This window comes from Chiloscyllium punctatum, chromosome 18 (assembly GCF_047496795.1).
Source record: "Chiloscyllium punctatum isolate Juve2018m chromosome 18, sChiPun1.3, whole genome shotgun sequence".
NCBI classification, from domain to species: Eukaryota; Metazoa; Chordata; class Chondrichthyes; order Orectolobiformes; family Hemiscylliidae; genus Chiloscyllium; species Chiloscyllium punctatum.
The window spans coordinates 82229861-82242924 of NC_092756.1; the positions used below are offsets into that span (position 1 = coordinate 82229861).

General features: G+C 41.3%; 1 protein-coding gene across 2 annotated transcripts in view; it reads right to left on the reverse strand.

The window, feature by feature from the left end:
* Nucleotides 1-11055: 11055 nt before the first annotated feature.
* LOC140488940 (ICOS ligand-like) overlaps nucleotides 11056-13064 on the reverse strand; it is a 41243-nt gene continuing 39234 nt past the window's right edge. For both annotated transcript variants that reach the window (XM_072588159.1, XM_072588158.1), the window contains one exon: nucleotides 11056-12069. In XM_072588159.1, the coding sequence (XP_072444260.1) occupies nucleotides 11975-12069 (95 nt within the window). In that variant the 3' untranslated portion in view covers nucleotides 11056-11974. The remainder of the gene's footprint in view (nucleotides 12070-13064) is intronic.

Genomic DNA, 13064 nt, shown 5'->3' on the forward strand with positions numbered 1-13064 from the left:
AACAACTGATCCAACATCCACTGCTATTTGCGGAAGATAGTTCCAAACATCTCCCAGCCTTTGATAGAACATAGAACAGTACAGTACAGAACAGGCCCTTCGGCTCTCGATGTTGCGCCGACCTGTGAACTATTCTATCAATGTCTCTTTGTAATTTTATGCTGTCATCTACACTGTCTACAATGCTGCCTAACTTTGCCTAACAAATTTGAATTTTCCAAGCCGTTATTAAATAAGTGAATATTTGAGGCCCTAACACAGATCCTTGTCGAACACCACTCTTCACATTCTACCCATTATCCCTACTTTCTGTTGCCTGCCACTCAACCAATTTCCAAGCCATGTCAGTAATTTACCCTCAGTTCTGTGGGCTTTTATCTTGGTTAACAATACCTCATGTGGGACTGTCTTCTGGAAGTCTGTATAAACAGCATTCAAAGATGTTGCCCTCTCCACTACCTCAGTCACCTCTTCAAAACATTTGATGAGATTTGATAGGAATAAATGGATAGTTTTCACATTGGCAGCTTGTAACTTGTGAAATACTACAGTACTTGGGCACAAATGCAATATTTCCAAATATGCAGATGTGCAAAGAAGAGAAGATGTTGGGAAGTGTCAATGTACAAGGGACCCGTATGTCCTTGTCAATTGGGCATTGAGCTGGAACAAACTATTGGAAATGTTATCTTTTATTGCAAGAGGATTTGAGGACAGGAGTAGTGAAATTTTGCTTCCGTTTTATAGTATTGTTAGACCACACAGAGAGTACTGTGTGCAGTTGTGTTCTTGCCTCAGGAAACATATCATTGCCATAGACCAGACTTGTTCCCAGGATGGTGGGACTATCCTATGAAGTGAGAGAGGCAAATTGGTCTTGTAGGTGATGGGCAGGCTTTGTGGAATGAGGAGGGGAGTTACCCCTCCACAACATGCTCAGTTTCTGAGGGAGTAATTTACTTCCAGCCTCTCTCACATCTGACTGAATCAAGGTGGGCACTGAAAATTTATGCCATCAGCTATTATGCCAACACAGGTAAAAAGTCAGCAGTGTCTAAGTACTGACTTCTACTGACCAATTTAATATGCATCAGATCTGAGGTTTCCCACAGCTGTGCTAACAGTTTTGGCACAATTAGACTGAAATTGATCAAATGAGCATGAAATATCATAGATTTTCAAGTATTTTGTTATATTTCATGCAAGTTTCTGAAATCTCATGTCACTGCTTGTCAGTTTAAAAAGCATCTTGCTTGAAATGACGTCCGCCCATAAAACCAGCTATATCTGCAGGACAAATCATACACCAATGAGAGATCCCACTTACTGTATTTGGTTATAGGCTTTTAAAGAAACTCTGAAATTTAATATGCTTTTGGGGTGTGAGGACACTCAAGACACATGTTAAAAACTTTTCAATATAATATTTTAAAATTTACTAGGGAACTATCCAAATAAAATTTGCAAATGGATCTGTATATTTTTAAAGTCATTTTCAGTCATCGATTTACAATGTGCTTAGGAATGTTTACTTTTAGTAGAAACCTCAGTTCAGTTGTACTAAACTGCAATTTACCATTTTTGAATATATCAAGGAATATTTTTTAAAACACAGGTTTTTTTTTGAAGGGTTATGATTGAAACACCAGATTGTGATGGTTTGGGATAGATCTGTGTTTGTCTTTTTTAAAATGTCACTTGTGGGGCATGGGTGTTGCTGGTTGGACCAGTAATTTTTGCCCATCCCTAGTTGCCCTTGAGAAGGTAATGGTGAGCTGCCTTCTTGAATCACTGCAGGCCATGTGCATCGCTGTAGTCCATGTGCTGTATGCTGATCCAAACTCCTGTTAAAGAGGGAATTCAGGGACTATGATCCAATGACACTGAAGGAACGTAATCCTGGAATTGAATTTAAGTGAGAACTCTGAAAGCAAAAGGTTTATCAACTCTAAGACAACGTTGGGTGCAACTTGCTGATTGCACCCATAGTGGAAATTCTCTTCCTTGGTTTGCTGTGGTCAGTCAACTTAGGCCTTCAGCTAGCCAACTTGAAACAGTGCCTTCCATCAAAGAGCTGCCTAGCAAAATTGTTGTTATTGTGTAAAAAATGTACTGTTTTATCTGTCAAATTCCTTTGAAGGCTTACAGTTTCATAGAAACAGAAAATAGGAGTAGAAGTAGGCTGTTTGGCCCTTTGGACCTGCTCCACCATTAATATATTCATGGTTGATCATCCAACTTGATAGCTTTTTGCTTTAGCCTGAAAAACTATATCTGTCTCCTCGAAAGCATTCAATGTTTTGGCCTCAACTGCTTTCTGTGGCAGAGAGTTTCATAGGCTCATCACTTTTTGGCTGAAGGAATTTCTCTTTATTTCAGACCAAATGCAACCTTTAACCTAGGGGTCAGTTAGCTCAGTTGTCTCAAAGGCTTCGCTGCAAAGTAAAGGAGTGCCAACAGCATGAGTTCAATGCTAAGGTTCATTGGCTAAGGTTACCATGAAGAACTCTCCTGCTCAACCTTACCTGAGGCAAGGTGACCCTCATATTAGTACCACCATCAGTCCTGACTCATTAACGAAAGAGCAGCTCCACGGTTCCCATATGATTAAGGCACTTTTATCCTTAAACTGTAACCCCGGATTCTGAAAAGAAACAATTTTATAAGCTTTCAGTCTACCACAGCATCTTGTGACCTTTGATAGTGGAGATTGTTAGTTACATTTCCTTTACAGCTTAGAATTATGTGCTATTGTTAATGTCCCAGTTGTGCACTTCTTAATAGTTTTGCTGAAGAGAAAACATGAACTAACCAACATTTCCTTCATTAAGCTGAATAGTGCTGAGGCCTGTTGCAAACAGCTCCACTGCCCACAATAACCAGTCAACACAACCTGAACACAAACAAAGAGCAGTGGAAATGACATAGGAAATATGACGCACGAACAATAAACCAAATAGCTTTTATTTATTTCATGGGATGTGGGTGTTACTGGCATGGCCAGTATTAATAAGGTTTTTCACCCGATCTATGCCCCTCACAAGACTCTGAGGTCACCTTTCAGCCTCCTACACTCAAGGGGAAAAAAAAGGGCCAGCCTATTCAGCCTCTCCTTATAACTCAAACCTGCCAGTTCAGGTAACATCCTTGTAAATCTTTTTTGCACCCTTTCCAGTTTAACAGCATCCTTCCTTATACTAGGGAGACTAGAATTCTATGCAGTACTCTAAAAGTAGCCTTACCAATATCTCCGTAACATTATGTTCCAACTCCTGTACTCCGTGCTTTGACCAATGAAGGCAAGCATGCCATACACCTTCTTTACCACCCTGTCTATCTGGGATGCCAATTTCAAGAAACTTTGTACCTGCACCCCTAGGCCGTTCTGTTCAACAGCACTCCCAGGGTCCTACCATTAATTTAAGAATCTGTACCTAGGTGTCGTTGTACCTTTGATGGCACCATAAGTGATGACTTGTGAACTTTTCTCTGCACTCATTTGAGTACATGTGACAATAAACCTAATTCTAATTGCCCCTCCTTATTAGGCCTGAATTGAGTGGCTTACCAAGCCATTTCAGAGGATAGTTAACATGCAGCCAAGTAAGCAAATTTCCTTTCCCTGAATGGGATCAGATGGGTTTCTAACAGTAATAAATGACAGTTCTCTGGTCAGCATTAGAGAGATTAGTTGTCAGTTGTATTTAATTATTAATTATTTGAATTTGAACCCGTATCTCTAGACCACTTTGCTACTGTCATCCTCCAGATCAGTTTAAGACTTATGATCTCCTTTTTAGCTGAGGGAATAATGATTAAATAACTAGTTGTGATGTCCAGCTATGAAATGACAAAAATTGCAAAATACCTCATGTAGTTATTAGAAATGTTATACTGACATTTAAAGTTTAACAGTAAATATGTTGCTGGGTAACCTGTAATGAGAGTTTTTTTTTTCCTTCAAACCTCAAACATTGGAGTCCTACAACTCCGGCCTCTTGCACATCCCTGATTTCCATTTATCCAAGAAGTTAGTTATCTTTTAGTCAGAACGAACCATATTCATGACATGAGCAATGTCAATTGGTACATATTACAGGATGTGAAATCAAATATCACCTGTAGATGGCATTAGGTCCCAAGTCAGAAATAGCCCATGACACTGAGTGCACTTATCGTCATACAGCATGGAAATAGATTCTTATTTTGCATTTAATTTTTTTTTCAATCCTTGAAAGTGACAACAGCTCTGAAATTTCACACATTCATCAAGAGGAAAGATTTGAATTTGAGACTGTGCAACCAAAAAGGAACAGCAACTGAAATTTCACCTCTCAATGAGTTATTTGCATCAGATTATGGAAATGACAAGTACAGAACCACCTCTTTGAATGTTACACTGTCAAAATATCTGCTGATTCCTGAAGCCATGGGTATCTACAAGCTGACAGAGATCAGTAATCTGAATACCCAGTGAATGAGTCTCCAAATTAAACATGCAAACTTACCTCATGTTTTTGACAGACACTGGTTCTTGGTCTGGCAATGGCTCAATCTTAAAATTCTCATTATCGTTTTTAGATTCCCTTCAGGTCTTGTCCCTCCCTATCCCTGGAATCAGCCCATCAAATCTCTGAAAAATTGGAATCCTACAACTCTGGCCTCTTGCACATCCCTGATTTCCATTGTTTGACCATTCTTAGCTGAGTTTTCACTTGCCAGGGCCCTAAACTCTTGAACTCCACCTCACAGGATCTCCCCCTCCTTTAAAACGTTCCTTAAAATCTACCTCTGGTCACCTGTCTCAAAAGCTCCTTGTGTGACTTGGTGGCAAACTTTGTTTGGCAATGTTCCTGTGCAGTGCCTTTGGACACTTTAGTGGTGTATAAATTGGTATGTTGCTTCTCCCCTCCGCCCCACCCTCAGTTATTTTGCAGTTACCAGATTCTTTTTAATGGAGTCCTACACTGACGGTAAACATATCCAGAAAAAGAAGAGGCAGGGCACTAACAGTGTCACTAACTGCTTCACTCCTACACTGCGCCATTGCCTAATTCATGGTGGCTCGATGGTTAGCACTGCTGCTTCACAGTGCCGGAGACCCAAGTTTGATTCCAGCTTCAGATGACTGTGTGGAGTTTGCACATTCTCCCTTTGTCTGCGTAGGTTTCTGCCAGGTGCTCTTGTTTCCCGCCAAATATGTGCAGGATAGGTGGCTTAGCTATGCTAAATTGCCAGGGATATGTGGGTTAGGATTAGCCAGTGTAAATGTGGGGTTACAGGGAGCGGATGGGACGGTGCAGACCTAATGGACAGAAAGGCCTTGTTCTGCACTATAGGTTTCCATGATGCAGGCCTAGGCCTATATACACAGGCTGAGTCTTACTAACCTGGAATCTCAAGGAAATCTAGGCCAGTGTAACAAGTGTGGAAATTTGGTACAGCGGACCTTTCCCCGACCCATCAACCCAGTGAGAGATGATTCCTCACACGAGGACAAAGTAAATCTGTATCACTTACACTTGCTAGCAACTTCTCAAACGTTGCATCAATAATTAATGCCTCAGTATTTTACTGCAACATTCAAATAATTTATAAACTTAAGTGAATGAATTTTCCCAGTTTTCTCCACAGGCTCAGAACATGCCGGATTTGACTCTCGGGGCTGAATTTTCCGAGTTGAGCCACAATTAACATTGGGCTGATTTCCTGGTTATGAACTCAGACATGGGCAGGCAGGAAAGCTTCCCAAAAGAGACCAGTTAAGAAGCTGCCTCCGGAAGTGATATCCAATTGGAGCAGCAAGGACTCTGAGGGCACAGAAGAGCCAGAGGGCATCATCTCAACCCGTTGCGAGTGCCATGTGTTGCCAAGGTGAATGGAGGACTACATGGCCCAACATGGCAGCATCACACTCATTGAAACTCTGGGACCTAGCCTGACCAATTTTGACCATTAAGTCTAGCTTGAGGTTTAGCGATTTGAGCAGAACTGAGAGCAAATTGGTCACCGAGCAAGAAATGACAACATTGTGACTCAGCAAGGTTACATTTTAGTTCATTTTACCATTCCCCCTTCCTCCATAGCTATTGTTCTGTCAAGATCTGCTCATTACCCACAGCCACTTTCAAAGTTGGGGTGTCCCTAAACGTTTACTCCTCTCAGGGTTATGAGAAAAAACTGACCCCTGCCCCCATACACACACCTGTCCCATTTAACAACTGATGGATCTGGCAGCCAATTCTGAACATTCATCATTATCTGCTGGATTCGTCTGAGGCTGACAATGGAACAATTGTAAGCATTTGCCCGTTCACCTCCTCAGGATTGCCAATTCCATCCTTTAAAGTACTGCGACTGAGTCTAAATGTGACCTCTTATTCTGCTTCCACTTCCTGAAGTTCACACACAGCCATACTCCCACTGACAAATCTTGCCCTCTCAAATAGAATTGCTTGCCAATTGCCTCTCCATCTGCCTAAATGTCACAGCACTGACAGGCAGGTAATTATTACTGATAGGGCTCTGCCTCAGGTAAAAGACCATCACTGTTCATTAATTATAGTTAATTTCCTAGCAGCCTCATCAAGCCACAAAATAGACAAGTGGTCCAACAGGATGGAAGGTGAAGCAATATCTGATCATTGGACAATGCCGTGTTGAAACCAATCTTCAGTGATCTTACACAGCATCCTTCACTGATCCACAATGTCCCATTTCTACCCGACTAAATTCAATAACATTGAACATTTTCATATTTGTTGACCTGTCCTATTCCATGAGAGTGAACAAATGAGAGCAGTTATAAATGGCTCCATTTCGGAATGGCAGGCAGTGACCAGTGGGGTACCGCAGGGATCAGTACTGGGACCGCAGCTTTTTACAATATATGTTAATGATATAGAAGATGGTATTAGTAATAACATTAGCAAATTTGCTGATGATACTAAGCTGGGTGGCAGGGTGAAATGTGAGGAGGATGTTAGGAGATTACAGGGTGACCTGGACAGGTTAGGTGAGTGGACAGATGCATGGCAGATACAGTTTAATGTGGATAAATGTATGGTTATCCACTTTTGTGGCAAGAACAGGAAGGCAGATTACTACCTAAATGGAATCAGTTTAGGTAAAGGGGCAGTACAGAGAGATCTGGGTGTTCTTGTACACCAGTCAATGAAGGTAAGCATGCAGGTACAGCAGGTAGTGAAGAAGGCTAATAGCATGCTGGCCTTCATAACAAGAGGAATTGAGTATAGAAGCAAAGAGGTGCTTCTGCAGCTGTACAGGGCCCTGGTGAGACCACACCTGGAGTACTGTGTGCAGTTCTGGTCTCCAAATTTGAGGAAAGACATTCTGGCTATTGAGGGAGTGCAGCGTAGGTTCACGAGGTCAATTCCTGGAATGGCAGGATTACCTTACACTGAAAGACTGAAGTGACTGGGCTTGTATACCCTTGAGTTTAGAAGACTGAGAGGGGATCTGATTGAGACATATAAGATTATTAAAGGATTGGACATTCTGGAGGCAGGAAACATGTTTCCGCTGATGGGTGAGTCCCGAACCAGAGGACACAGCTTAAAAATATGGGGTAGACCATTTAGGACAGAGATGAGGAGAAACCTCTTCACCCAGAGAGTGGTGGGTGTATGGAATGCTCTGCTCCACAAGGCAGTGGAGGCCCAGACTCTGGATTCTTTTAAGAAAGAGTTGGATAGAGCTCTCAAGGATTGTGGAATCAAGGGTCCTGGAGTTAAGGCAGGAACAGGATACTGATTAAGGATGATCAGCCATGAGCATATTGAATGGTGGTGCAGGCTCGAAGGGTAGAATGGCCTACTCCTGCACCTATTGTCTAAACAAAAATTTTATCAGACACACAAAATACAAGTACAAAACACACTATGACACATTTACAATGAATATTCAAAGTGTACACATTTACCCCTCAAATTGGAAGGCTATGATCCATTCACATTTGCACTGAGTTCAACAATGTCTAGTGACCTCAATGTATCTCCATTGGGGACAGAACCAGCTTCCTTGCCCCACTGTTTGTGGACACTGGGTGAGAAGCTTGTTTTCCCAGTTGAATAGTCAGTCCAATAGCCACACATCACACTTGAGCTATTTGGAATGAAGAAAAGGTCATCAGAGCCTTGATGTTACATTTAACTCTGAGACAACAGCATCATTAAAGCCACCTATTTCCAATTCCGAATCTGCCTAAGCTCATCTGCTGCTGAAACCCTCATCCATGCTTTGAATAAACGTTTTCTCTGCTGGCCTTCAAAGTTGTAACTTCCCAAAATGTAAAGTTGTCCAAACCTCGGCTAACTTATCCTTACCTGCATTGAGTTCTGCTCATCCATTAAATCTATGTTCGCTCGCCCACATTAGATTAGATTAGTTCCGATTAGATTCCATACAGTGTGAAAACAGGCCCTTCGGCCCAACAAGAGCAACCCACCCAGAACCATTCTCCTACATTTACCCCTGACTAAGGCACCCCACACTACGGACAATTTAGCAGGGCCAATTCACCTGACCTGCACATCTTTGGATTGTGGGAGGAAACCAGAGCACCCGGAGAAAACCCACACAGACACGAGGAGAACGTGGAAACTCCACACAGACAGTTGCCCAAGGCAGGAATTGAACCCAAGTCCCTGGCACTGTGAGGCAGCAGTGCTAACCACTGAGCCACCGTGCTGCCCAAAGTTCCCAGTCAAGCAATACCCCAATTTTAAAACTCTCCCTGTAATTCCACCAGCCTCCGAAATATCTGATTCTGGTCTTTTGAGCAATATTGGCTTTGAGAACTCCATTATTGATAATTGTGCCTACAATTATCTCTGAAATCCCTTCCCTATACATCACTGCTGCTCCGACCTCTTTCCCCATTTAAGATAATTCTTAAAACTCATGACCATGACAAAGCTTATAGCACAATTGTATTACATCAGAAGACACTATATAGATACTGTTATTGGTGTACTCTGTCACTCAAGACTATGGAGCTATTTGATGAGATTATGACTGTTTTTTTTCTTTATCTGACAACCTTGGTCCTGTAAACCTTAAACTTACCCAACAAAAACCTATCAACCATAATTTTCAAACTGCTACTCACAAGATAGGATGGATGAATGATCCCCATCCCTAACTCACTCCTATGCTGGTCGCAACAAGGTTTGAACTTAAAAAGACAGGTAATATTTCAATTATATATAAACAGTCTGCAAATATTTCCATGTCGGAAACAAATCAGCCAAGTTCTTTCAGAAACAAATACAGAACTGGGTTATTGAAATCAAAACTTAATCAAGGAAAGATGCAAAGACAAAAAGATTTCATCTGCAAAAATATATACAAATATCCATGAAACCTAACGCACAACCTCCAAGCTTGGGAATAAAAAAAAACTCTGCAGTGCATTATCTTAAAATTTCTTTGATCAGATCCGGCAACGTTCACAAAAAGATATTGTCCAATTGTTGGGCTGTAGTTGAAGTCACTTTGCTCATAAACTGGCAGTGAGATTTCTTCCTGGATTGGGTATGGCTGGATCTTATTATCTGGAGACAGCAGTGGTCGATTTTAGAGTTAGGGCTGCCTATTGGCTGACTCAGCATAAAATAGCTGAAAGTGGTCTTGAGTGACATAAATAGGCCGATGAAGATTCTTAGCTGAAACAGGAGCTTCCAGAGTCAGATGTTTGAAGTTAAACTATAAGCGAGAGCAATTGTAGACTTCATAGAAGAAGCACATCCAATGTAACAATTTAATTGTACACAAAAGGTCTTGTGAAATGCATACAGAAGAGTCCTGTTGAATAAGAAGTGAAAATACAATTGCTGCATGTATAGAGACAGTTTGAAAATGAACATCCTTGAGAAATACTGAGAGAAGTCTCCAAACCAGGCTGGACAAAAGTATGGTACTGATTATTGGACAGAAGGGTAGGGTTTGACCCCCAAGTAATCGTAGCCACAAGTTATATATAAAACATGGGAGTTTTAAGTGTGCAGGTATTAAGGAATTTAACTGCATACCCATGGACATTCAGTCTAAGGCAGACAGGAGATACCCTTGCAATTAGCAGGGGAGTATTGAGTCACTGATGCAGGAATGTGGTTGAGTAAAAGGTATTGTGAAGGCCCAAGGATAAGTGATAGGACGGTCTGGTGAACATCATGAGATGACCCAAAGGTGTGGTGAATCGATCATGTAGTCACACGATTAATCTGATTAATGTGTATATAATCAATTAATAGTATGATTGGTTTTTACCAGCTAAAGGCAGGCTAAAAGTAAAAATATAAATAATGGTAACTTTCTCTATGTTCAGTGGAGAAGATCCTGTACTGCAAGAGGTTCTCTCCAGTGTAAAACAATAACCTTTTTGATGCTGGAAGTGCACCTGTGGGTCGGGTAATTCGTTTAGTCTTTCTGCCCCACACCAGATTCTCCTTTGTGAACACTTGTGTTATGGCAACGAAGATCTTTCTGTGAAGGGACTCTCTACTCGTAGCGACGAGGCCTTCCAGACAGTTTTTCAGCTCACAACCTTTGCAACGAGAGGTTTCCGAAACTGCAAAGAAGACAGAGACAGCAAAGGCTGTTGCTCCAGAGAAGAGAGCCCTCTGATTGTCTGTGTTCATATCCAATAAATTTATTTCATCCATCAACTCAATCGTGTGAACTTTCTCTGAAATTATTAGACTCAAACATTCCAATCAAGAAGTAGTGTCCTTTCTCAGTGCAACACTTTTCCCTGCTGTAGCTCACCTCCTTTGCCCTGCAAAGGATTCTTTACAAAAATAAAACCGATATATGTTCAGTCAATAATATTCTCAATTGATATTTCAGACAATACATCTTCAAAATGAAATGTTTCAATTTGCTCTCCAGCATCAGTAGGGAATGTTCTAGATTTCCAGTGTGTTTTCGTATGAAGAAGTATTTCTTCAGATTAGCTTGAATAGTCTGAATCTAATTTTTAAGAGTAAGCCCCTTCGTCCTGGACTCCACTCCCTCCAACCCCCACCCCTCCCTCAGAGGAAATTACCTTTCTTTCTGTCCTATTAATTTTATTCCTCTTCTGAACATCACACTTTGATCAAAGAACTACGAGCTTAATCTGTGCATTCTGATTTCAATGCTTAACCCTTTTCCCCCTCATGTCAGCCTGGTAAATACTCACTGCAGCCCTCCAAAGGTAATATCGGTTTCCTGAGGCACATTGCCCCAAATTGAACACGTTTGATGTTTCCCATTACTGAGGCTATAATAGTGCACCAATCATGCCATCATCCATTGCTTTAGAAACACATTAGTTCACCTTCGGAGAAGGGAATTTGCCACTCTTAGCTGGTCTGACCGACATGTGACTCCAGATCCACCCTAATGTGGTTGGCTCTTTACTTCCCTCTGAAACGGCCCAGCAAACCCTTCAGTTCCAATGTAACTGGAAACAGCAGCAAATGCTGGCTTTGTCAGCGATGCCCATATCTTAACAAAGAATTAAGGAAAAGAATTGAGTCTAACTATGTCAGCAACATAACATCAATTCATCTGTATTTCAGCCCTCTTCAGCTAAAGGCTTGTTCCAGCAGCTTTGTAATTCATGATCGTAAGTGTCAGCTCACTTTTAGCAATTTCTGTACATGCTCTCTCTGCATCTTTCTGCTCCTCTGTAGTTCCAAGCCTCTCACTGATTGTAAATACTTCAATACAATACCTGAGCAACCTGCCCAACATTTCAGCTTCGGAGAGGAGAAAAAGGAAAAGAAAGTGTCGCACAATTGATAGCGAAGTATCATTTACAGGCGTGGACTTCAGAGCATTTTTCGCCATTTTTGAGTCACTATTGACAATGTGATCACCGTAAGCAATCAAATGAGACATATACAAATAATCCAAAGACGTACAAAGAACATATTATAACAGTTACATTCAGTGCCAACAAAGTAATTCACGTTTCAGTCTCTCCTTTATGGTCTTCTAAGTCTTTGGTAAATGGTTCAGTTTCAATACCACCTTGGTCATCCTGAGTAAGGCTTCTTCTGTCTAAAGAAAGCAAACACAGAAAATTAACAGAAGTACACCCCAGCGGGAAGAGAGTATAACCACGGCGGAGGGGTCTTTGATTATTTTGGTTGTTTTCCTGAGGTTGCGGGAAGTAGAGATGGAGTCAATGAATGGAAGGCTGGTTTGTGCGCTGGGCTGTGTTCATGACTCCAAGGCAAGAAAGTTGAGTTGAGGATAATCAGACCAGTCACGGCCTCACTGAATGGCACAGCAGACTTAATGGGCTGAATGACCCACATCTACTCCATTATTTATGGTCTTACTTTTTAAAACAGTTCTTGGGCTTTGGCTACAGCTCTGCAAAAAGTAACTTTTTTTTAAAAAAGTTATTCAGAAAAGTGACTTCAATGCATGTTTTCCAAGAATGCAAATCACTTAGTGATCAGATATCTGTGTTCTTAACTGATTAAATGTTTACACTACTGAGTTTATGAGAGTCAGCGAACAAAGTCAGAAGCGACTGATGGTTTAATCTGAATCGAATTCAGAACGATCAGGTTACAGTTTCATGCTGGCACAATTATATCACGTCTTTCAGTTCAACCAAGCAGTTTTCTCCTTAGCACAAGGGCTTTGGTTTGTGAAGTCTCCAAGCTTTGAGAGTTTGTGCAGAGACTGAAAGGGGTTCTGGGTTATAAGAGCTAGAAATTGGTCTTAAAATAATTTCAACAGTCCAGGAGTCAGCTAAGTAAGAAATGAAAGAGTTGAGACAGCAGACATACTTCTGAGGAACTGAGTACCTGTAGTCAATAACCAACTGCAAAGAGTAAACTTATCTATCAAGCCACATTGCATTCTGGGATCTGTGTTCAATATTACATCAACTGGGATCATATTAATAATAAGAGAAGGCCATAAGAATTTTCATGGTTGCTTAAACATGCATGATGGCTTCTCTTTTGGCACTGAACTCATCCAAATCTCCCAGGCTTTCTCCCTCAGCATCTCCATTCCCCAGCTTCTGCTGCTCATAG